Below are 27,275 nucleotides of genomic sequence, written 5' to 3'. Positions count from 1 at the left end.
AATGACTCACTTGGGCATGAGTGGATGTGCTCAAGAGTACGAGATATGGCCGACAGCTCTGCAGTGAAAACACTGCAGCCATCACGCAAGGAATGCTGCTCTATATGTCCTCCGTGACCATAGGCAAAGCCAACATGACCATTAGCCATCGAGCCATTGGTGTAAACCACTTCGTGGCCCCAGTACATGACGAGAATCGAAGCTGCAGCCTAGATGTACACGACTGAGGTGTTCGTGAATGAACCTCAAGTGTAGGTGGTGAAGGCAACAACTGAAGTTCAGACAGAAGGGTTTGCACACGAACTGCAAGTGTAAGCCCTGACCTGGGCCGCCGATGCAGGAGATGAACCGCCACGGGCAGGAAAAGGAGACCGAAATTCAGATGCGCAAGAGAACTACAAACGTATGCAATGTAACTGGAGAGCAACTGTGCACGCCTAACCTGCAATGGAGGGACTCCGGCCTCCACCAGGACACTATTCACCAGACTCATCCTAAAAGCATCTGTCACTAGGCAAACGCCACAGTGGTGCACTGGGTCGAGCAAACGCAATGCTGAGGGTGTAGCCGAACCATAAACCACACTCCCATACTCAAGGCGGGATTGAACAAGGGCTCTGTAGAGCTGCAGTAGCGCACAGCGATCTGCACCCCAATTGGTGTTGCTCAGGCAGCAAAGGGCATTGAGGTGCTGCCAGCATTTCTGCTTAAGGTGACTGAGGTGAGAAAGCCAAGTCAATCGGGCGTCAAAAAACAGTTCTAAGAATCGATATGTCTCCACTACAGTGAGTGGATCGACATTAAGGTGAAGTTCTGGTTCCAGATGAACAATACAACACCAACAGAAGTGCATTATACACGACTTTGCGGCCGAAAACTGGAAACCGTGGGCTAGAGCCCATGACTGCGCCTTGTGGGTGGCGCCCTGTAGGCACCACTCAGCAACACCAATACTGGTGGAACAGTGTGAAATTCAGAAGTCGTCTGCATACAGGGACAGTGGGACGGATGGCCCTACAGCTGCTGCTACACCATTAATGGCCACTAAAAATAGAGATACACTCAATACGGAGCCCTGCAGGACCCCTCTCTCCTGGAAATGGGGCGAACTATGGGAGGCATCAACCTAGACACGGAAAGTATGAAGTGACAGGAAATTTTGGATAAAAAAAACAGGAGTGGGCCTCTGAGACCACACTTGTATAATGTGGCAAGGATATGATGTTGCCAGGTGGTGTCATATGCTTTTTGTAAATCAAACAAGATGGCACCTAGGTGTTGGCATCTGGAAAAGGCTGTTCAGATGGCAGACTCTTGGGACACAAGATTATCAGTGTTAGAGCAACCCTGGCGGAAGCCGCCCTGGCATGGAGTCAGTGGACCACGTGACTCCAGGAGCCAACACAACCACAGACACACCATACACTCCTGGAGCTTACAAAGAACATTGGTGAGGATGATGGTCCGATAGCTATCCACTTCAAGCGGGTTTTTACCGAGTTTAAGCATCGGAATGATGGTGCTCTCCCACCACTGGGATGGAAAGACGAGACGCAACTGATCCGATTGAAGATGACAAGGAGATGTCACTTGTAGTCAGATGAGAGATGTTTAATCATCTGACCATGGATCTGATCTGGCCCAGGAGCTGTGTCAGGGCAATGTGCAAGGGCACTGAGGAGCTCCCACTATGTAAATGGGGCGTTATAGGGTTCGGGGGGGGGGGGGGGGGGGGTTAGATCGCCGAAGCAGAGCCTCAAGCATAGTGCTCAGCAATCGCGTTAGCGCCGGTTGACAACACACCATTGATGTTAATGCCACGGACACCTGTTGGGATCTGGTACAAAAAAGACGTCTGATCTTCGTCCAGACTTGGGAAAGTGACGTACGGCATCCAATGGATGAGACTTATCTCTCTCAACACTCCTCCATCCGTAATTTGATAATCTGGCGAACGCCGACAAGGAGCCGCTTAAAGGCTATGAGGTGATCCAGGGAAGGGTGCCACTTATGCTGCTGTAGAGCTTGCTGATGCTCCTTAATTGCCTCAGTGACTTCTGTCAACCACCAAGGGGGCATCTAAAAGAGCGAGGGATTGCGTTTCCTCTGCATTAACGACTGTTGTAGTCACCTGCTCAACCATCACACCCATGTTACCCTGTGGGGGAGAGTCAATGGTGCCCGCAGAGGTGAAAGTTTCCCAGTCCACCTTGTTTAAAAACCCATCTTGATAAGTGACCGTTGGCCTGATGCCAGGGCAGTGACAGGAAGATGGGGAAGTGGTCACAACTGCACAGGTCGTCATGTGCTCTCCAGTGGACATATGGGAGACGTCCTGGGCTGCAAATGGATAAATCAATGGCTGAGTAACTACCATGAGCCACAATAAAATGTGTGGTGGCCCCAGTATTTACGAGGAAGAGGTCAAACTGAGACAGTAAAGCTTCGACATCACTGCCTTGTCCACTAAGTACGGTGCCACCCCACAAGGGGTTATGGGTGTTAAAATATCCAAAAAGTAGGAAAGGTTTAGGGAGTTGATTAATCAGTGCAGCTAATACATTCAGGGGTATTGCACCATCTGGAGGAAGATATACATTGCAGACAGTTATTTCCTGTGTCGCCCTTATGCTGACGGCCACTGCTTCAAGAGGGGTTTGAAGGGGCACTGTTACACTACAGACTGAGTTTAGGACATAAATGCAAACTCCAGCTGACACACTATTATAGTTGCTACGGTTCCTGTAATATCCCTTATAGCCATGGAGGGATGGGGTCCGCACTGCCGGGAACCAGGTTTCCTGAAGTTCAATGTAGATAGCAGGTGTCAAGCTTAACAGTTGCCGTAGCTCAGCCAGGCGGTGGAAAAAGTCATCGTGATTCCACTGAAGGATGACATCATGAGACTGGGAAATCAGTACCCAGAACAATCACCTCTGGCCGTTATAACGGCCTTGATATGCCTGGGCATTAAGTCAAACAGAGCTTGGATGGCATGTACAGGTACAGCTGCCAATGCAGCTTCAACACAATACCACAGTTCATCAAGAGTAGTGACTGGTATATTGTGACGAGCCAGTTGCTTGGCCACCATTGACCAGACGTTTTCAATTGATGAGAGATCTGGAGAATGTGCTGGCCAGGGCAGCAGTCGAACATTTTCTGTATCCAGAAAGGCCTGTACAGGACCTGCAACATGCGGTTGTGCATTATACTGCTGATATGTAGGGTTTTGCAGGGATCGAATGAAGGATAGAGCCACGGGTCGTAACACATCTGAGATGTAACGTCCACTGATCAAAGTGCCGTCAATGCGAACAAGGTGTGACCGAGACGTGTAACCAATGGCAGCCCATACCATCACGCCGGGTGATACGGCAGTATGGCGATGACGAATACACGCTTCCAATGTGCTTTCAGCGTGATGTCGCCAAACACGGATGCGACCATCATGATGCTGTAAACAGAACCTGAATTCATTCGATAAAATGATGTTTTGCGATTCGTGCACCAAGGTTTGTCGTTGAGTACACATTCGCAGGCGCTCCAGTCTGTGATGCAGCGTCAAGGGTAACCGCAGTCATGGTCTCCGAGCTGATAGTCCATGCTGCTGCAAACGTCGTCGAACTGTTCATGCAGATGGTTGTTGTCTTGCAAACGTCCCCATCCGTTGACTCAGGGATCGAGACAAGGCTGCATGATCCGTTACTGCCATGCGGATAAGATGCCTGTCTTCTCGATTGCTAGTGATACGAGGCCACTGGGATCCAGCACGGCGTTCCGTATTACACTCCTGAACCCACCGATTCCATATTCTGCTAACAGTCATTGGATCCCGACCAACGCGAGCAGCAATGTAGTAATACGATAAACTGCAAGCGCGATAGGCTACAATCCGACCTTTATCAAAGTCGGAAAAGTGATGGTAGGCATTTCTCCTCCTTACACGAGGCTTCACAACAACGTTTCACCAGGCAACGCCGGTCTACTGATGTTTGTGTATGAGAAATTGGTTGGAAACTTTCCTCATGTCAGCACGTTGTAGGTGTCACCACCGGCGCCAACCTTGTGTGAATGCTCTGAAAAGCTTATCATTTGCATATCACAGCACCTTCTTCCTGTCAGTTGAATTTCGGGTCTGTAGCACGTCATCTTCGTGGTGTAGCAATTTTTATGGCCAGTACTGTAGGTCCTCAGCAGATGCGAGCATCTCCACCTCATCCCCAGATGCAGACCTTGTAGGTAGCGGTGGTGTGGGTGCCACCACAATTTTCTTGGTCATAGAAGTCTTCTTTTTGGACTTTTCTCTCTGCTCCTTGGGTCTCTCTGGCTGAGAGGGTTTCACTAATTCAGTCTCCGGGACTCAGGATGATTGTGAAACCCTACAACCAGCTACTTTTGGGCACTTTGGCCACTAGCAGCATCATCTTTCCCACTAGCAGAAAGCTGGGAAGGGAGTGACCCAAGGGATCCCTTCCTGGCGAGAGGAGCCGAAGAAGACTTACACTTCTCCAGCTGAGAAGTGGGGCTGGTGTCCCCGATGGTTGGTGGGGCAGTGCCGAGGTAGGCGATGCGGGAGCAACAGGAGGGAATTGCCCCCACCCCCCCCCCCCCCCACCAAGGGGGCAGACGTAGCCTTCTGGTTCCAAGAGTCGAGTGGAATTCATGGAACTGATGGAGCTACAACTGTTCTCATAGCGGCAGCGTGTGAGGTGGTCATAGCCACAGGATGTAGGCGCTCATATTTTCTCTTAGCCTCAGTCCAGGTCAGTCAGTCCAGGGTTTCGTATTCCATAATTTTCCTCTCTTTCTGTAAAATCCTGCAGTCTGGCGAGCAAGGTGAATGATGCTCACCCCAGTTGACACAGATGGGAGGCTGGGCACATGGAGTATTGGGATGTGATGGACATCCATAATCTCAACATGTGACGTTGGAAGTAGAGCGGGAAGACATATGGCCAAACTTCCAGCACTTACAGCACCGCATCGGGACAGGGATATAGGGCTTTACATCACAGCGGTAGACCACCACCTTGACCTTCTCAGGCAATGTATCACCCTCGAAGGCCAAGATGAAGGCACCGGTGGCAATCTGATTATCCCTCAGACCCCGGAGGACATGCCGGACGAAATGTACACCTCGCTGCTCTAAATTGGCGCACAGCTCATCTTCAGACAGTAAAAGAAGGCCTCTGTGGAATATAGACCCTGCACCATATTTAAGCTCTTATGTGGTGTGATGGTAACAGAAACATCCCCCAACTTTTTACAAGTGAGTAAAGCCCATGACTGGGCAGAGGATGCTATTTTTATCAAGACTGACCCAGAACGCATTTTGGACAAGCCCTCCACCTCACTAAACTTGTCCTGTAAATGCTCTACAAAAAACTGTGACTTCATCGAAACAAAGGAGTCCCCATCAGCTCTCTTACGTACGAGGTACCAGGGTGAATAAGATTCGCTGCCATCCTTAGCCTGGCGTTCCCCCATGGGAGGGGAATGATTTAGGGTCAGAATTTCTTGCATTGTACTGAGACGTGGAACTCTTAGAGACTGCTGGTGGCTGATCACCGCCAAGTGATGATGTGGTACACTTCATTGCGCATCATCTGCCCCGATGCCACCCACTCTGACCAGGGGCCCTCCCCACGGGCGCCACCCAGCCACAGCAAAGGCCACCTGGCACGATGGCCATTGCCGGGAGTCCTGATGCCCCAGAGTGACAGGCATATCCTTGGCATATGTTGGGAGTTAACAGCGCAGGCATCAGCAGAGCCATCCCCATTTTGTCAGGGGGCTACAACCAACAGGGTACATGGTGGCCCCACCACAACGGACTGGCTGCCATGCTGGATATGAGGTGCAAAATAAGTCCATGGTCATCGTTGGTGCAGAAAGCGACACTGCACAGTGCATGGTGGAAAACACATTCAGGAAGGTTCCTTGCCCAAGAGATGGAGGATGAGCTGGACTGCAATGCAACGGCGAGGAAGTGGGCTAAAGATCTCTATAGACAATGGACAGGATAAACCATGTAAGGCGCCCTTCCCCAATTCGCTCACTCTTTGGGAAAATTTTGAAAAATGGAGGTCAAACCCTACAGGGGACCACCCCATAGAGGCCGAAACGTATGAGACTCGTTTTTGTCACCTCTTAGGACAGACAGGAATACCTCGGGCCTATTGTAATCCCTGGACCCGCAGGGGGGAGTGTATGTAGTGATCGGCCGCATACGGTAGGTCGATTAGAGCGCTAACTATCACTAGTAGCTGTTGTAACGTTCATACTGTAAGCAAAGACACATTTTTATCATAGCAGTTCATCAACACATTTCTTTATTCGTTTGAATTTTGTAAATGATAGAATGATGACGGAATAAGAGAGATAAAAATTGGAAGTGTAAAACTATGTGAAATGGTGTGATTTACATTTAATATTTTAAAAATTACATTCAAATCCTCTGCTTGTAACTTCTTGTTATGCATATTAGAGTGCACAGGTAAAGGTGGCTGTCAGCAACAAATAAGACAAAGTAGATGAGTGTAGGCTCTCACAGAACACGAACGGGGGAAACTGGAGGACACTTCAGATTTGCATGTTCAAGATGATACATGTAAATAAAGTACAGCTATTAAGAAATGGAAAATGAGACTAAAATCATAAAATATGGATTTATGTGAGGATTAATGGTGTGAGTGGTCACGAAAACAAATCTGTTATACAATAGAGAGACTTTCATTGACAAAGAAACCATGTGATCACAAGGTGTGTAAAGATACTACTAAAGTGCACTGCTATAAATTAACATTATATGCAGCAAGATTATTTTCTAATACTCTTAATATGCTCCTTGTTATTATTATGTATAAAACATTAACTCCAGCAGCTTACTCATGCAGAAATAATATATGAAAAGGAAGATTTGTTACATATATTAAGATAGAACACAAGTTCAAAAACATTAAGGCAAGTAGTTTTTGAAGTGATCAGCATACAGAGAAGTGTATCTGTGAATTATATAGATACCCATAAGGAAATTTTAAACTATTTATAAGGAATCTGGATTCCTTACTGTGCTATCTGTCAGGCAGCAGCAAGCAGTTAATGGTCTGTGGTGACTTCAATGCACATTTTCTAAAGGATCCTGATAGGAAAAATAGGGAACTTTATTTGGATCACACAATTTGATTCCAGTAATTAACTTTCCAACACAGATGGATAAAGACTGTAGGACCCTAATTGGTTTTAAAGCTCAAAGCCAGAAAAATACCGTTTACCCAGTAACAAATGCTCTCTCTGAACATGATGCACTGTTTGTTAGGATAAATTACCTAGTGCCTTACAGTATGGATACACTTAAGTGGAAATCAGAATAATTAATGCCTCCACAACAGATGTTTTTAAGAACAGCTTACAAGAGATAACCTGAGATGAAATTTATGCTGAACCAAATGCTAAATTAAATTTTATCTATTCCATGATAAATTCATTTAATTATTTGAAAATACCTTTCCATATATGCTAATTAGAAAGAATATTAAATGGCCATATGAAAACCATGGATCACTACAGCGATTAAAATATCATCTTCAAGGAAAAGGAAAATGTACCTATTAGCAAGAACAAGTATTGATCCAGCTGTAGTTGCACACAACAAAACTACTCAAAATTACTAAGAAAAATTATTAAAAATTCAAGAAACCTTCACATCACGTCAGAAATCAGTAATTCTGACAACAGACTTGGGGCTTTATGGAATGCAGTGAAACGAGAGACAGGACAACGAGGCACAGGATATCACCACTACTGAACTGAATGGCAGTGATGTAATGATGAGTCACGGGTAGTAAGTACATTTAATAACTGGTAGAAAGTATAGGGACAAACAGTTAAAGGGGAAAATCACAGCAGTGTGTTGAAACTCTCATAAAATTCAATCATATGAATGTATTACCAACTTCTCCTTCTGAAATTCAGAAAATTATCCATACTCTTGAAAATAAAAGCTCATCTGGTTTAGATAGTGTTTCCAATACAATATTATAAAGTTTTGTTCCAATATAAAAAGCATGGTCTTATCTGAAATATGTGATTTATCACTAACATAACTCATTTTTCCAAAGAGGCTGAAATATTCTGTTGTCAAACCTCTCTTTAAGAAAGGTGATAAAAAGAGATGTCAGTTCAATAACTACTGACCAGCTTCACTGCTGACACCATTTTCCAAAATGTTTGAGAAAGTGATGTATTCTAGAATATTATCTCACCTTAGCAGCACTGATATCCTCAACGAACCACAGTTTGGGTTTCAGAAGAGTTGCTCTACTGAGAATTCCATTTACATATTCCCTTGCCAAATTTTACGAGCACTAAATAATAAAATAGCGCCATCTGGTATTTTCTGCAACTTATCTAAGGCATCCGATTATGTGAATTGCAGCATTCTCTTAGATAAATTGAAGTTTGGTGGGATTGATGGTATAACCAACCAATCAATGCCATAGCTACACAAAAGACTGCAGAATGTTGTACTTAGTAAGTCTAGCAATATATTCCAGGGATTTAATTTTGGAACTCTTAAAACAGCTTAGTTCAGCTGCATTTGCACTTAGAATCATTGTAAACCTTGGGGAGACAAATCAGTAAGGTGACATATTTTGCATACTTTAATTCAATAATGTCATATGGAATAATGTCCTAGGGTAACTCATCTTTCTTTTGTAAGTCTTCGTTGCTCAAAAATGTGGGCCCAGAATATTATGTAATGTTCACTCATGATCATCTTGAAGATATTTGTTTAATTCTAGCAATACCAACACATTTTTCGCGACAGTTGCCCTAAAAAAATTTTTTTAAACAAAAATATTCATTATTTGTTCTTTACTTGCATCAACAACATACTTTTTAAATACATACTAATATGTAAGTAGGGTCCAGAACCTAAAAATATCTTTTACCAAACTCTTAGTAATATCAACGCACTTTCAGTAATGTGGGCTATCAATGAGTGCTACTTTAAGCCCGCCATAAAAATAATTTAAGAAATGGAAATTTCATCAAGATTTTTATTTACAACATACTACTTAAATAGTTACTGATGTGCAAGTATGGACCTAAACCTGAAAATATTTAGTATGACATTCACTGGGAAAGTGACATCTAATCCTAAGATTAAAATTTTTGGGGTAAATTTAACTGAAAATTTTAAAGCATTTGCAGAATCTGGTAGAAGAATTCATTAAAAATCTATAAATATTTCTTTTTTAATCTTAAAATATAAAGTAACTGACTAGATTACGATATTTTTATAAGGCGGACATTCCACCAGGACATGAGCAAATGTTTGCAAGGGAATGATACTGCCTACGGGTAAATTAAGAGGGATTTGGAAAAAAAGAGAAGCAGCTGTATGAATATCATGAGCTTAGATGGAGAACCAGTACCAAGCAAATGGGGGAAAGCAGAAATGTGGAAGAAATATATAGATGAGCTATACAAGGGAAATTAAGTTGAAGGCAGTATTATAGAAAGGGGAAAAGGAAGTAGATGAAGATGAGATGGGAGCTACGATACTGCAAGGGTAATTTGACCTAGGACCAAAAGATCTATGCCAAAACAAGGCCCCTGAGGTACATTTTTATCAGTAACATCTGCTGATGTCCTTTTGAGAACCAGTCATGACAAAACTATGCACCCTGGTGTGCAAAATATATGAGACAACAGGCAAAATACCTTCAAACTTCAAGAAGAATAATTCCAATTCCAAAGGAAGCAGTTGCTGACAGGAGTGACTATTACCAAAATATCAGTATAGTAATTCACGGTTGCAAAATACTGAAATTATTTACAAAAGGGAAAAACTGGTAGAAGCCAACACCAGGAAAGATTAATAGCAATTATAAGGGTTGAAGGGCATGAAAGGGAAGAAGTGATTGAGAAGGGAAAGAGACAGGGCTCTAGCCTATCCTTGGTGTTATTCAACTGGTACAATGAGCAAGCAGTGAAGGAAACCAAAGAAAAACTTAGAAATAGTGTTTACGGGTAATCATGCACAGGGCTCAAATTTATGTCACACACTGTCCGTTTTGCTATCAAGATGTAATTCCACTGTTTATGCCCTGGTTCCTTCTATCTTTAAATTTATATTTATCAACATTTACTTAGCAAATATTTGGTTACATATCCAGTTATTTTCTGAGCTAATATTTCCCATCATTTCAAAATGGTAAGGATCTGTAACAAGAATTATGCTATCTTGGTTGATTAAATTGCCTTCCCAGTCTCTCATACATGCTTCTCTTATCTGGGCACAAGCAACCCATCCTAATGAATTTTTTGTACCAGTGCTAAATGGCGTTCCTTGTTGGTGGCTTCTTACCATACTTGGTTTTAAGCATCCATTGAACAGCTGTAGTACACTCGTTTTTGTCGAACTCCAACACACAGAAAACCTGCCACGTTTGCGACTAGCCCTGACTATCGGCAAATTACCAAACTACATGGTATACATGGAAAAAAACCTACAGGGTTTCTCTTCAAGACGACATGTATGATATCTGTACAATGTTTGGTTCTTACGCAATAAATAATTGAAAGTGTTCCCGGACTTTATGTACACCCTGTATTAAAGCTACACAGTTTTTCTCCATTACATTATCTCACATTATAATACATTTCACCATATAAATGCAACCTTGCATGGGTTTGCAATACTAGCATTGACAACTGCTATAGCCAATTTTCTGATCACATCCTAGTAATTAACAGTAAACCTCAATGAAGATTCTTTAAAGAATCTAACACTCATGTATAAAACAGTTTCAGACTGTATGATTACTCTACAAACGAGTTAATGTGTTAAATATATTTGACATTAAACATGTAAGTGAGAAAAGTTTAGAAAAGATTTGAAATTACGTGTAAAGTTAGTTGGAAGTTGCTAAGTGCTCTCATTCTCAAATTCTGGGTGAATATAGCCTGGACAACTTGCACGCCCTGAGTTACGCTGCCTCAAGATACGTACATCATTTCTAACTATAAGACTTTTATTACTGTGCCCGACTTTTAACATAAGATTTATACCTCTTAATGAGTAAATTATGACAGAATTTTAATGTTTTAAATTTGGCCAATAATTAAATGAAATACTGAAAGTAAAATTTTTGTTGCCCTTGGAAGCCATCAGATAGGCAATCTGTAACTGGAATCATGAACCATATGCCAAATAGTGGGTTAGATGTTTAGTAACACAGTTTACACAACAAACATAAGACTATGAATACATCTCAATACTGTTTCAAATTGCATCATACATGTATTCTATTTCAAGGCAATTTATATTTTTCACCATCACTGAAAACTCATTAATAAACCCAAGACAATTTACTGTTCTTAATATTACTGTGTGGAGTGTAGCCATGTATGGAAGTGAAACGTGGACGATAAATGGTTCAGACAAGAAGAGAATAGAAGCTTTCGAAATGTGGTGCTACAGAAGAATGCTGAAGATTAGATGGGTAGATCACATATCTAATGAGGAGGTATTGAATAGAATTGGGGAGAAGAGGAGCTTGTGGCACAACTTGACTAGAAGAAGGGATCGATTGGTAGGACATGTTCTGAGACATCGAGGGATCACCAATTTAGTATTGGAGGGCAGCGTGGAGGGTAAAAATCGTAGAGGGAGACCAAGAGATGAATACACTAAACAGATTCAGAAGGATGTAGGCTGCAGTAGGTACTGGGAGATGAAGAAGCTTGCACAGGATAGAGTAGCATGGAGAGCTGCATCAAACCAGTCTCAGGACTGAAGACCACAACAACAACAACAATATTACTGTATTTCATACACCACTGGCAGTCTTCTGTAGTGTTTGGAAAAGAATTAACAGTAAAATATTATATTTTCAAAGGAGACAGGTGCATTTTGCACATATTGTCAAAATGACCAACTACTAGGAGCGGGACAACAATCATCACTACACATAATACAAAGTGTGATAAAAAAAGTAATGGGAATTTTTTTATTTCGTGGGCTTCATACATCTGATCTTCAATTTCTTTCCTTTTTTTCTCTTGTTGATACACATGTTCCTGATATATGTTTGGGATTTTCAGCTGTTTTAAATATTTATTTTATTGTTCACAGTCGAAAAGGTTATACGTGTTTTCAGAGTCCCTGGAAAATGTTTTACTTTCGAAAAAGGTGGATCAAAGAATTTACACTAAATTTTAAACAATGGAAACTCCAGGCAGGAATATCCAACATGGGAAAAGATAGACCGCTACTTACTGTTAGTTGCAGACAGGCACAATTAAAAGATGCTTACAAATACGCTTTCAGCAACAGCCTTCATTGCAAAAAGAGACACACACTCCATTCATTCACACAAGCAAGCACACCTCATGAACTACTGACCGCCAACTCCGGCAGCTGGGGTCAGACCTAAGATGCTGGAGTTGGTGGTCATGTGTGCGTGAGGTGTGCTTGCTTGCGTGAATGAATGGTGTGTGTTTCTATTTTTCCAATGAAGGCCATTGCTAAAAGCTTATTTGAGTCTTTTAACTGTGCCTGTCTCCAATTTAGTGTGTTATCTTTACAGTAAGTAGCAATCTATGTTTTCCCCACATTGTTGCACTAAATTTTGCTTGAAAAATTGAATAAAGTGTAGCACAACATTTGAAATACTGACTGTGGCTTTTGGCAAGTCTACTATGAGTAAGACAAGAATTTATGAGGGGTATGAACATTCCAAAGAGGGTTGAGAAGACAAAGACAGTAACCGTTCTGGATGCCCTAGCACATCATTACTTATAAAGTGGAAGTAGTAAAGAAAATGGCTCTGGAAAACCACCAAATCACCATCAGAGACGTTGCTGATGATGTCAGCGTATCCTTTGGCTCATGTCAAGTTTTTTTTTTGTGGGTGTTTTGGGAATTAAACGTGAACCAGCAGCAAAGTTTGCTCCAAAATCATGGAAGTTTGACCAAAAACGTTGCCACCTAGACTCCACTCAGGAAATGCTGAACAAAGTTGACAACAATCCAGAACTTCTAAATAAGATTAAAACAGGTGACAAAACATGGGTATACGGGTATGACACCAACACCAAGACCCAATCATCCCAATGGAAACTGCCTGAAGAGCCAGGACTGAAAAAAATTCAACAAATTCGATCACATGCCAAGGTTCTTCTCACTGTTTTCTTCAATGACAATTAGATAGTGCATCAAGAGTTCTTGTCTTATGGTTGTACAGTCAATAAGGAACACTACCTGTAAGTTAAGTGCTGTTTGCATGAAGCAGTCCTAAAAAAAACCTGCCAGAACTGTGGCAAAACTACTCGTGGAAATTGCACCACGATAATGCTCCCGTTCACATCTCAATGCTTGATCACGATTTTTTGGCAAAAGCCAAAAACGTTATGTCGCCTCAGCCACCATACTCACCAAACATGGCCAAATGCAACTTCTTCCTATACCTGAGGTCGATGAAAACAATGAGAGAACGTTGTTTTGCCACCCCTGATGAGATAAAAACAGAATCACTGAAGGAGCTGAACATCATAACGAAAAGTGAATTTCAGAAGCACTTCCAAGATTGGAAAAAGTGCTGGCGTAAGTGTATCATCTCTGAGGGGGATTACTTTGAAGCGGAAAAGGCTGATGATTATGAATAAACAAAGATTCTTTAGGAAAATAAAAATTTCCATTACTTTTTGATCACAAATCATACATAGGGTAATTATCAACAATATTACAATAACACAGTGTCAAGAAGAGAGACATCTTGTAATAACAGAGACCAATTGAACTCACTGGTGAAATACTTCGGCGAGGAAGTTGGCAAGTATTTCTGTGAACTTGTCCCCTCCGAAGTTTGCTTTATACACATGGCCTTTCACTGTGTACATTCCTGCACAGCACAATACAACTGTAACATCCATTGTAGCTCCCCCCAGGCGATAAACGAGGCACATCCTGCAGGAGGTATGTAATCATTACTCATACATTATTTATAAATACAAATTATATAATTACAAACAATGTTATACTAAACAACGATTACTCAATTTCTGGATAAAAAAAAAAACACAAAAAATTAAACCCAGTAATTATTTACAAGAACTGACTAATTTATATATGGGAGTATACAGGTTTGATTCCACATCCTACCATCCAAATTAAGGATTACACAAAATAACAAGAAGAATACATAAATTTTCTCACATGACATCTGTCCTCTAGGTTCTTGAAAGATGCTGTCACCATTAAAACAACATATTTCATTATAACACAGTCCAAGCAGAAACAACTGAATAACACATGCACATATTTCTGTATGCGGTTTCTTTATTTTATCAGATAAAAAGGAAGAAATATAAAAGATTAACATTTTGTCAACCCAGAACATTAGGAACAGAACATTAGCTCATGAGGAGATGTGAAGGAAATGGCACTGGAATCAAATTATTATTGCATTTCTTTGAAGTGAGAAGAGGAAATCACAGAAAACTTAAATTAAAATGGCCAGGTGGAGATTTGAACCTCACTCATCTTGAAAGTGAGTTCAGATTTTGGTTTGTTATATCAACTCAATTTGAAAAAATTTAAGAGAATCATTTGATGATTACATTTCAATTATGTCCCTTTTTGCAGCTCTCTCTCTCTCTCTCTCTCTCTCTCTCTCTCTCTCTCTCAATAAAAGTCTGAAGCATCCACATACCTCATCACCATAAACACACTGAACAATGGATGCCCATACAGGACATGGGGATTTGCACCTAAATTATATTAGTATTTTTTCACACATCTATGTAGGTTTAAGATCATTATCAAGATCTATAACATCTACCACAGTCTCTGCAAACACACTTTGGTTTACATAGATAACATAACCAAATATCTGCATTTTACAGTTCTGAAAAATTACACCCTGTTACTGAATTTTCCTTAGCATAAAATGCAAAAGAGACAGAGCCTCAGAATGTAGAACAGCTGTACAGCCGGTACTAGACTGTCTGCGATTCTAAACTGTTACTTCCGGAGCCAACTAAACCAAACAACCAGAAATGAATGAAGTCATCACCAGCCAATGGCACTGCCCGATAACTATGACCTGCTGCCTTTTCAGGGATTGGGATTCTGTTGTATAGGGGTAATTATAAGGAATGTTACTTACAACCAGTGAGGTGCCAGTATTGTAATTTGGCTGGGAATGACTTCCTATGCATGTGAGTGGTGCCAGCTGTGTGCAGCACAAGGCGAAGCAATGGCCACAAAGTGCATCAGTGTTCTGAACAACACTGGGCTATTATCCTTCATAAGGAATAGTGTAGTTTGTTCTTGTAACCGTGCCTGTGTGTATTGTGGTTGATGCTTTCATTAGAGTGGTGTGTTAAGAGTTTGCACAAATGCCAAAAACAGAAACAATGACAATCCAGGAAATGGATGAACTCTTGGCAAGGCAGTTTGCCGAGCTAAAGGAGATAAATGAAGCTTTGCAAAGAGAGGGAGACTTTTAATAGCGAGAATGAGCATAAACAAGTGGATGTAGTGGAAGCAAAAGCTTTGGTTAGTTCACCTATCCCTTCTCTGGATCCTGTCACAGCTAATCTAGCAACTCCTTTTTCGGATAGGGCAACCGAGGATGTCTCAATGTTCAGTGATGACCTGGAAGCTGCCGCTAGGTTGGGCAGTTGGTCAGACAAGACATCCTTGGATGTGTCTAAATTACAGTTGGTTGTGATGCAAGCAGCATACATCAGTACCATCAAGTGCTGGATAAAGCACAGACATTTAAGCAGCTTAAGAAGGCCCACTAACCACGTTATCGCAAGCAGAATATTGCAAGGCTTTTTTAGAGAACAGCTTAATGGGTTGTCTCAAAAGTGAAGTGAGTTGGTAGAGGCATTCATAGGCAGAATTAGGAAAATCAATGCTAACTTGTACGAGCTTACACAGAAAGTAGAAGCAGACAGAATTACTCCACAAGAAGAGGAGAACAGGAATCAGATGTGTTTTTAAGAGGACTTCCAGCAGACATGTCCAGGAGAGCGACAATGGAAAACCCGAAGGATTTTGCTGCCACCATTATGGCTGCTAAGCAAGTGGAAGAGATCAATATTGTGGCCTGAGGACAAGATAAGGGTTGTGTGTTTCTTTTTCCACACAAAGGTGAAATGCTACAGCTGTGGACATATGGACCATGTTAAAAAGCAATACAGAAAACTTCAGTGTTACAAATGTGGGTGGGTACTGACCTTCAGATGATGCGTGTTGCAGAGGTACTGGAATGCAATAACAAGATGGACATGTTGCACTATATTGTGCACTGAAGCCTGGTACATGTGAAGGAAATAGATGGGGATTGTATGGTTTTGGAAAGTGTGGATGATTTTAGCTCTGATAAGTTAAGCTTATAGATTGCAAACTTGGAGATCATGGACGAGTATAATCTGGGTAGGTCGTGTGAGGACCTTTGCCACAACCAGACCATCAACACAATTGCATTATGCGAGAAGGTAAAACAATTTGGAGGGAAGAGATAAGTCAACAATGAAAGTCTTGTTAATATGATTTGTCAACCTGTTCAATCCCAGTCAATCATTACCTGCAATACTGGTAACTCGCCATACCATACCAACGGTTAACAATGCTCTAGTGTATAAGAAGCCGTACAGGATACCTAGGCACCTATAACCTATACTGGAAGAATTTATTGATCAACTGCTGGCTGAGGGCAATACTGAATCAAGTTACAGTCCATGGGCAGCTACCATTTTAATAGTCCTGAAAAAATCATAGAATGGAACAAAAAAGCATAGATTTTGCTGCATGAGCGGTGATGGACAGACATACTGTACTAAATATAATGGAGATTAGAGAGAACTTAAGTCAATGTAAATACTTCACAATGTGTATGAGGAGTGGTTATCACTGTTGGAAGTGGTTCTGGAAGGGCGGCCAAAGACCACATTTACTGTCCCTTGGAGTCACTATCAATATTTTAGGCTGCCATTTGGTCTGAAGGATGTGCCAGCTATCTCGGAGGCTTTTAGTATCCGATGGAGTGCTCAGAGGATTAAAATCAAGACTGTTTTTTATCTCAACAACATAACTGCATTTTCTAAGGATATGGAAGAGCACATGCAATGGTCAGAGGAATTCTTTAAGAGGCTAAATCCAGCACAGTTAACACACTGTAATGAGAGGAAGATGTGAATATTGACGCACACCTAACTTCTGCAGAATGTGTTTTCTTACCACCACAAACTACATAGCAGTTTCAATCATTTTTATGGTTCTGTAATTAATCATGGGAATTCATTGAAGAGTTTGCCGAAATTGCTAAGCTATTGAATCATTTGTTGAAAAAAGGTGTGGAATTTCCATAGTCAACTTTTAGACAGCATTTGAAAAATTGAAGGGAGCATTGACAACAAACCAGGTACTGATATTCCCAAACTATGAGGGACAATTTATTCTGTCATGTTTCACTAGGCATGGCCTCCACCTCAGAAGGTATGGGAAGGGGAAGCTAGCAAAGCTTATAGACGACAGTGTAGTGGGTGTTGGTAGGATCACTGATGGAAAAATTCCTGTAGTAGTTGATGTTGAAGCTGCACCTATTTTAGAGTGAAGACAGCTGATATGTATACCTGCTAAAAGGAAGTCCCTCTAACTAAAGGCTTATATTCAGAGGAAGTCATGTTTCCAAGAAGAGAAGGAATTAGCATATTTCATCAAAATATAAAAGGTATTAGAGATAAAGTTAGTGAACTGCTTACAGATGTGATTCTGGAATTATTGGTATATTGGAGTACCACAAAATAATTTGACAATTCAGGGGCTTCCTTTACCAGGATACAGATTAGCTGGCTGTTTTTCAAGGAGTTCTTTGTGGGGTGGGGAAGTTGCTTCTTGTTGTTGTGGTCTTCAGTCCTGAGACTGGTTTGATGCAGCTCTCCGTGCTACTCTATCCTGTGCAAGCTTCTTCATCTCCCAGTACCTACTGCAACCTACATCCTTGTCAATCTGCTTAGTGTATTCATCTCTTGGTCTCCCTCTACGATTTTTACCCTCCACGCTGCCCTCCAATACTAAATTGGTGATCCCTTGATGCCTAAGAACATGTCCTATCAACCGATCCCTTCTTCTAGTTAAGTTGTGCCACAAACTTCTCTTCTCCCCAATCCTATTCAACACCTCCTCATTAGTTATGTGATCTACCCATCTAACCATAAGAATTCTTCTGTAGCACCACATTTCGAAAGCTTCTATTCTCTTCTTGTCCAAACTATTTATCGTCCATGTTTCACTTCCTTACATGGCTACACTCCACACTAATACTTTCAGAAACGACTTCCTGACACTTAAATCTATACTCGATGTTAACAAAGTTCTTTTCTTCAGAAATGCTTTCCTTGCCATTGCCAGTCTACATTTCATATCCTCTCTACTTCGACCATCATCAGTTATTTTGCTCCCCAAATAGCAAAACTCCTTTACTACTTTAAGTGTCATTTCCTAATCTAATACCCTCAGCATCACCCGACTTAATTCGACTACATTCCATTATCCTCATTTTGCTTTTGTTGATATTCATCTTATATCCTCCTTTCAAGACACTATCCATTCCGTTCAACTGCTCTTCCAAGTCCTTTGCTGTCTGTGACAGAATTACAATGTCATCGGCGAACCTCAAAGTTTTTATTACTTCTCCATGGATTTTAATACCTACTCCAAATTTTTCTTTTGTTTCCTTCATTGCTTCCTCAATATACACTACTTCCCTTTCATGCCCCTCAACTCTTATAACTGCCATCTGGTTTCTGTACAAATTGTAAATAACCTTTCGCTCCCTATATTTTACCCCCACTACCTTTAGAATTTGAAAGAGAGTATTCCAGTCAACATTGTCAAAAGCTTTCTCTAAGTCTACAAATGATAGAAACGTACGTTTGCCTTTCCTTAATCTTTCTTTTAAGATAAGTCGTAGGGTCAGTATTGCCTCACGTGTTCCAATATTTCTACGGAATCCAAACTGATCTTCCCCTAGGTTGGCTTCTACTAGTTTTTTCATTCGTCTGTAAAGAATTCGCATTAGTATTTTGCAACCGTGACTTATTAAACTGATAGTTCGGTAATTTTCACATCTGTTAACACCTGCTTTCTTTGGGATTGGAATTATTATATTCTTCTTGAAGTCTGAGGGTATTTCGCCTGTCTCATGCATCTTCCTCACCAGATGGTAGAGTTTTGTCAGGACTGGCTCTCCCAAGGCCGTCTGTAGTTCTAATGGAATGTTGTCTACTCCCGGGGCCTTGTTTCGACTCAGGTCTTTCAGTGCTGTGTTAAACTCTTCACGCAGTATCGTATCTCCCATTTCATCTTCATTTTCATCCTCTTCCATTTCCATAATATTGTCCTCAAGCACATCGCCCTTGTATAGACCCTCCATATACTCCTTCCACCTTTCTGCTTTCCCTTCTTTGCTTATAACTGTGTTTCGATCTGAGCTGCTGATATTCATACAAGCGGTTCTCTTTTCTCCGAAGGTCTCTTTAATTTTCCTGTAGGCAGTATCTATCTTACCCCTAGTGAGATAAGCCTCTACATCCTTACATTTGTCCTCTAGCCATCCCTGCTTAGCCATTTTGCACTTCCTGTCGATCTCATTTTTGAGACGTTTGTATTCCTTTTTGCCTGCTTCATTTACTGCATTTTTATATTTTCTCCTTTCATCAATTAAATTCAATATTTCTTCTGTTACCCAAGGATTTCTACTAGCCCTCGTCTTTTTACCTACTTGATCCTTTGCTGCCTTCACTACTTCATCCGTCAAAGCTACCCATTCTTCTTCTACTGTATTTCTTTCCCCCATTCCTACCATTTGTTCTCTTACGCTCTCCCTGAAACTCTGTGCAACCTCTGGTTTAGTCAGTTTATCCAGGTCCCATCTCCTTAAATTCTCACCTTTTTGCAGTTTCTTCAGTTTTAATCTACAGTTCATAACCAATAGATTGTGGTCAGAGCCCACATCTGCCCCTGGAAATGTCTTACAATTTAAAACCTGGTTCCTAAATCTCTGTCTTACCATTATATAATCTATCTAAAATCTGTCAGTTTCTCCAGGCTGCTTCCATGTATACAACCTTCTTTTATGATTCTTGAACCAAGTGTTAGCTATGATTAAGTTGTGCTCTGTGCAAAATTCTACCAGGCGGCTTCCTCTTTCATTTCTTAGCACCAATCCATGTTTACCTACTACGTTTCCTTCTCTCCCTTTTCCTACTACCGAATTCCAGTCACCCATGACTATTAAATTTTCGTCTCCCTTCACTATCTGAATAATTTCTTTTATTTTGTAATACATTTCTTAAATTTCTTCGTCATCTGCAGAGCTAGCTGGCATATAAACTTGTACTACTGTAGTAGGCATGTATTTTAAATTAACTAAGGCATTTGATTGTGTAGATCACAAAATACTGCTCCAGAAGTTGGACCATTACGGAATACGGGGAGTAGCTCACAATTGGTTCACCTCTTATTTTAGCAACAGACAGCAAGAGGTTATTATTCACAATGTTGAGAATGGCTGTGATGTGGGGGTCTCAGTGGGGTACAGTCAAGTGGGGGCAGACCCAGGGATCAGTGTTGGTGCCACTCCTGTTCCTTATTTATATAAATGATATGCCGTCTAGTATTATGGGTAACTCTAAAATATTTCTGTTTGCTGATGACGCTAGCTTGGAAGTAAAGGATGTTGTGTCCAACATTGACCTAAGTTCATGGTTTGTAGAAAATAAATTAACTCCAAATCACAGTAAGACTCAGTTTTTACAGTTTCTAACACACAATTCAACAAAACCTGACATTTTAATTTCACAGAGTGGGCATATTTAGTGAAACTGAACAGTTAAAATTTCTAGGTGCTCAGATAGATAGTAAACTGTCGTGGGAAGCCCACATTTAGGATCTTGTTCAAAGACTTAATGCTGCCATTTTTACTATTGGAACAATATCTGAAGTGAGCGATCATTCGACACAAAAATTAGTCTACTTTGCTTATTTTCATTCGCTTGTATCATATGGCGGTATATTTTGGGGTAAGTTCTTGTTGTATTGTAGATTGCATTTACTTAAATTTATGGATTGACTTTTTTTGGGTTCATATACATTTTATTTTTATCTATTATTACTTTTATGTTGTAATTTCATGTACTGACATGTTCCATGACATGGGAGATTTTCTCCTCAGTTTGGTCCTATGGAACTTGACATGTAAATAAAATTAATTTGAATGTTGATTTTTGTGCATCATTATCTGACAGGCCATTACTAAATTTGATCACAATGTGCTTCTCAATTTGAAGACAAGCTATTGAAAACAATACGTATGATCCTGCGACTATTTCCCCACGCTCTAGTTGCAAAGTGTGACATCTTTATCAGATTGGAAGTTTATTAATGTTATTTTTGCTGTAAATTAGTCAAAAATATAATATTGAAATCTTTACCAAATTAATTTGATGTGTATCTTATAAACTGAGATTGACAAAGTCCTAAGTCTGGAATGTAAAGCCATCTCACCGAACTGAGAGGTGAAGTGAAAACTATACTTAAAAATAACCCATCTTTAATCCAGTTTCTAAAAATATGGATTGTACCTAGTAAGATGTCCTAGGTCTTTGAGGCATGTGGTTTACAATATATCATGTGAGTTTGGAGTGAATTATTACAACAGTGTAATCACATTATTAATGAACAGTGCAAGAAACACTCCAAAATGTATAACTAAGACGTTGTGAGAAACCATTCATTGCAAAGCATGGTGTTACCAACACACACAAATTATTATTTGACAACACTGAAATCCTGGCACACACCTTGTGTTACTGGGATTCATTTATCAAGAAAGCAGTGGAGATCCACAAGTGTCCTAAATTTTTTAATGGAGTTGATGGCGTCACCTGAATCCCAACATGGTGGAAAGATCTAGAAAACAATATAAACCCCATACTAATGTGAGTGGCTGATCTGTTTCCTTATCATTGTTGTGGTATTATTGGTAAAGCGAGCATAAGCATGAGCATGAGCAGTACTAAAGAAAGCACGAGAGCTTTAAATCTGACAGATATGTGTTGACTAGAGTTTGTTTACATCTTACAGTTTGTCATACCAAGGTATTAAGGAGACATTTTGGGAACTTGCTTACCTGTTTTACCTGTTTTGGTGAATTTCAGTAGTTGTTTCTGTTCAAGTGAGTGTATGTTCAGTGAATTCTGGAAGTAGTCAAAGTTACAGGTTTTTAGTTATTGAAAGATAGATACTAGAGACTATATGCTCATTTCATTAACAATGTATCAAGTTACATCTTCATTTTAATATTTGGTGGCTAAAATCTGCTTCATTTTAAATGATCAAGACTTTTTATTTAAAAAAAAAAATTACACGGACATGATCAAGTCTGGTAGAAGTAAGATTACTGAATATATTGCTGTGTTAGTCTAGAACAAAATTAGGTAAGTAGAACCCAACAACATACAGATACTAACTTTATATAAATTAATCCATTGAGTAGGAGGAGTTGTCAAACAGAAATTATTTCAGTTGTTTTTAAAACTTTTATTATGTGCCTGCACCCTTAATTTGTAGGTGATGTTTTCAAATATTTTTACAGCTGAGTAAGTTAAGTTGTGAATAGTGGAGGCAATTCTTGTTCCAAGTGTTAGACTTACAAACAATACTACTATTTTTAAATTGTGCCTGATGCCTCACAACAAACTTCATAAGAGAGGTTGTTAGGATGCCTAAATTTTTAAACAATTGCCTTCATGAAGTTTGAGGATGACCACCAGATATCCTTACAGAATATTTCTGTATGATGAATATCTTGGTGGTAAAGGATGTTGTGTGCAACATTGGCTCAGATTCAAATAGTGCAGTTCATGACCTAAGTTTGTGGCTTGTAGAAAATAAACTAACGCTAAATCACAGTAAGACTAAGTGTTTAGTTTCTAGCACACAATTCAACAAAACCTGATGTTTTAATTGCAAAGAATGGGCATATGATTAGTGAAACTGTAAAGTTCAAATTTCTAGGTGTTCAGATAGATAGTAAACTGTTGTGGAAAAGCCAAGTTCAGGATCTTGTTCAAAGACTTTGTGCTGCCACTTTTACTATTCGAATGATATCTGAAGTGAGTGATCATTCGACATGAAAATTAGCCTACTTTGCTTATTTTCATTCGCTTATATCATATGGTATTATATTTTGGGGTAACTCATCCCACTCTAAAACGATATTTTTGGCTCATAAAGAGGCAGTTCAGGCAATAAGTGGTGTAGGTTCATGAACCTCTTGTCGAACCCTGTTCACGAGTCTGGGTTTTTTGACATTGGCCTCGCAATACATATATTCCTTAAAGTCATTTCTTGTTAACAATATTAGCTTATTCCCAAGAATAAATAGCTTTCACTCAGTTAATACTTGCCAGAAATCAAACCTGCATTTGGATCAGACTTCCATAACTGTTGTGCAGAAGGGTGTGCAGTATACTGCTGCATCCATTTTCAATAAGCTACCACAAAAATTCAAAACTCTTTCAAATCGAAACCGAAGAGTTTCCTCATAACTTACTCCTATTCTGTCAAGGAGTTCCTTGAAAAGTTAAGTTGATACTTTTTGTATGGTTGATTGCATTTACTTAAACTTATGGACTGACTGACTTTCGGGTTCATAAACATTAATTTTTATCTGTTATAACTTTTATGTTTTAATTTCATGTACTGACACGTTCCATGACCTTGGAGATTTGCTCCCCAATTTGGTCCTACAGAACCTGTATTGTAAATAAATAAATAAATAAATAAAATAAATAGACATGAACAGTCAGGTGATTGAATATATTCCCAGTTAGGATGTAGATGGCAAGGAACACCTGACAGAATATACAGTACATTGATACAGATGAATAAGTAGAACTGAACTATTCAACCACAGAGATGGAAATGTTGGCTGTTGTTTATGCTATTACGTATTTCCACTGTTATTCGTACACGAAAAAGTTTAAAGTTGTGACAGACGATGGTGTGTTGAAGTGATTGCTGGGACCACAAGAGGCTCCAAGTATGTTAACGTATTGTGCTCTGAAATCAAGTGAATTTAACTATGAAGGCATATACCAATCAGGAAAGAAAAACAGAATTCTGAGAGCCCAAGAAGGAAGATTTGATTTCAAGTATTTAGGGCACAGCTGCAGTCCACAAAGCACTATGGCCTGTTGTGTAGGAATATGAAATACAGCCCCAGTGTGGTGCCAACTGCGCTTGAAATGATTAATGACTATCATATGATCTTATACATGGTATTTCATTAAGAATGGTCTATATTCAAGGATATTACAGGAACGATCATTCGAAGCGAAAAAATCTGGTAAAGATGGACTCCAAAAAGCATGTCGTAAGAGCTATGAACACCTCATATTCGATACTGTGAACCAAATCTCTTCTACCATGAGCTCTTTGCTTTCCATATTTTGGTAGGGGGTAGTATGGACCAAACCAAGAAAAAATTGTGTAGTAAACATAGACTCTAAAATGCATACCTTAAGAGCTATGAACCCTTGTTCAGTAGAAAAGATGTCTTTCACAGTAGCAAAGCTATTAAAGATATGCATTTTTGAGTCCACATTTACCTGACAATTTTTTCTTGTTGTGGTCCATTCTACCTCATCCCAAAATATGGAAAGCATGTTTCATAGAATCAAAGATGAAGAAAGCTCATAACTGTTACAGTATGCATTTTAAAGCAAGTACAGTGGCAAAGACAATGGTGAAAAGCTGGTTGCTGAAGTTTAGTGTTCCTGATACAATAATTACAAATCAGGGCACTAATTTTATATCCAGTATGATTAAGCACCTATGTCATTTACTAAGCACTCACAAGCTCAGGACTAGCCCTTGGCTCCCTCAGTCTATCAGGAAAACCGAATACATTCACTGTACAGTTGGTAAGATGTTGAGTAGTTGTTGTGAACTTCCATCACAATGATTGGTACATTTACCTTCTGTATGTCATGTCAGCTTACAATTCTGATGTCCAGTGTAGTGTTGGTCTATCACCATGTGAGGTAATATGTGGTACAAATCTGACTTCTGTTTTTGTGGTGATTAAGCCTAAAATTGGAAAAACTGGGAATCAGTTATGAAGTTTGCAATGACATTACACAATGTTTGGAAGAAGGTAAAGAAAGCAAACACAGATGCACTAGAGAGTCAATAGCAAATAGGATCACATATAGACCAATTACCACAGTTCAGAATTGGTCAATGGGTCTTAGTGATGAATCCCTGCTCACCTACGAACAAAACAATGAAATTTCTGATGACGCCACAGACCATAGCAGGTCATAAAAATGAAGTCACTCATTAATGTAAAGTTATAATTACGAACAAAGACTCCCATTGTTCATGATGGACATGTTAAGCCATTTAAGGGAACTGTGATGCTCTACTGCAAGTGCTGACATCACTGCCAGTAGAGAGCACTAAATCTAAGAAAGCAAGGGAAGAAGGATGAGCAAAGTGTGCATTATGTGCCTTACGCAATTAGATCACAATGAGGAGTAACAATGATTGTTTTGTTTTGTTTTGTTTTAAGACATTAAAACAACTAAGGTCATATGCATCCATGTCAGAACAGTAGAACACAAAGATGAGAAAGGAGTTAAAAGCAACTACAATCAACGGACAGCCTCTCTTGGAGAAACAGCCATAAAGACAATGGAGGTCCTGAACTAAAGATTAAATATCTTTCGCCATACTGCTACAACGGATAAAAAGCCAAACACGGTCAACAGCTCTCTCACTGTTCACTAAAATGGCCGATAAATTGGACAGCAAACATACAGTACAACTTAAGTGGTTAAAAAAGGGCATCCCATAAGGAAATGCCGAACAGTTAAACGTTGATGACAATCAGCATTAAGAAAGTGGTGGGAAACACCACTTAACAAATGATGGCTAAAAAGACAGTGCCCAACACTCAACTTAGCTAAAATGATCTCCTCATGGCAAGGGGGCCAAAAGAAGGTTGTCCAAGCTACTGGGAGAGGTTTAATTCCCTGCAGCTTATTAGTGTGAAGGGAAGACTAGTGGTGATGCCAAAGTGACACCACTTGCTGACAGATGGCGATAAGCAGATCATCGGAAGGAATGGAAGAACTAGCTGGCTGAGGTAGGAGGACTGCAACCTTGGCAGCAGCATCAGCAGCCTCGTTTCGCATCAGACCAATGTGACCAGGAACCCACATAAACATCACTGTGGCCCCATCAAGAGTGAGGAAGTGAAAGCTTTCCTGGACCCACTGCACTAAGGGATGGATGATGTGCATCACACACAGGCTCTGAGGGTATAGAGTCACAGCAAATGACACAATCGAACAGCCTGTGTCACTGGATGTATGATGTGGCCTGATACAGGGTACCGCTCTGCTGTAAATACTGAGCAGTCTTCCAAAAGCTGACACCAAAAATGCTCTGTGGAAATAACGAAAGCACACCCAATACTATGGTCAGTCGGAGAGCCATCAGCATTCAAAAAGGTACTACAGCGATGTTCCGTACGAAGATCGAAAAATCTTATGGGGATAGAGCGAGTCTGGAGTAGTCTCCTTATGAATCAAATGAAGTACAAGGTGAACGTGAGCCGCTGCACGAAGCCAAGGTGGTGAAGGGTTCACACCCAAAGGAAAAGTGGCAGGTAGTTTTAAGTTAATCTGCTGGTGCAATAACCGAAAGCAAACTCCAGGAGATAACAGAGAAGAGGGACATGCACCATACTGACGGTCAAAGGAGGAGGCATAGGATGAGTAGCCAGGCACGGCAGACAAACGGCATGCATACCTGCTGAGGAGAGCATGTATGTACAGTATGTAGTGGGTTGTTTGGGTGCACGACAGCAAGGTCTTCAGCGCCCGCTCCCAGTAACAGATTAAGATGGGTGCCAAGAAAATACTCAGAATAGTAAGATAAAACAGAACGTAAAATACAGGTAACAAGCTTGGAAAAATATGTGCCTACCCACACCGAAGTGTGGGACGAAGCATGCTGTCAGCAGTGAAACTTGGACAACACAGGAAGAAAGTGGTAGAGGGACCTAAAACAATATAGCAGATGGGAGTGGCTAGCTGACCACAAGGAAAAAAGGGAGGAGCCAGCCACTTTGCAAGACACAAAAACCTCCAGCCTAGAAGTTTAGACCAGAGTC

The 27,275-nt window shown here is 40.4% G+C and overlaps 1 protein-coding gene across 2 annotated transcripts in view; it reads right to left on the bottom strand.

Moving 5' to 3' along the window:
- The window catches only part of LOC126470716 (heat shock 70 kDa protein 14-like), a 201,153-nt gene that overhangs the window by 42,517 nt on the left and 131,361 nt on the right, over positions 1-27,275 (bottom strand). For both annotated transcript variants that reach the window (XM_050098718.1, XM_050098719.1), the window contains exon 5: positions 13,820-13,981. In XM_050098718.1, coding sequence (XP_049954675.1) covers positions 13,820-13,981 — 162 coding nt within the window. The remainder of the gene's footprint in view (positions 1-13,819; positions 13,982-27,275) is intronic.

Source organism: Schistocerca serialis, chromosome 3, assembly GCF_023864345.2.
Source record: "Schistocerca serialis cubense isolate TAMUIC-IGC-003099 chromosome 3, iqSchSeri2.2, whole genome shotgun sequence".
Taxonomy (NCBI): Eukaryota; Metazoa; Arthropoda; class Insecta; order Orthoptera; family Acrididae; genus Schistocerca; species Schistocerca serialis.
Note: the sequence above shows the minus strand (reverse complement) of the source record. Positions and strands in the feature narration are given on the sequence as shown.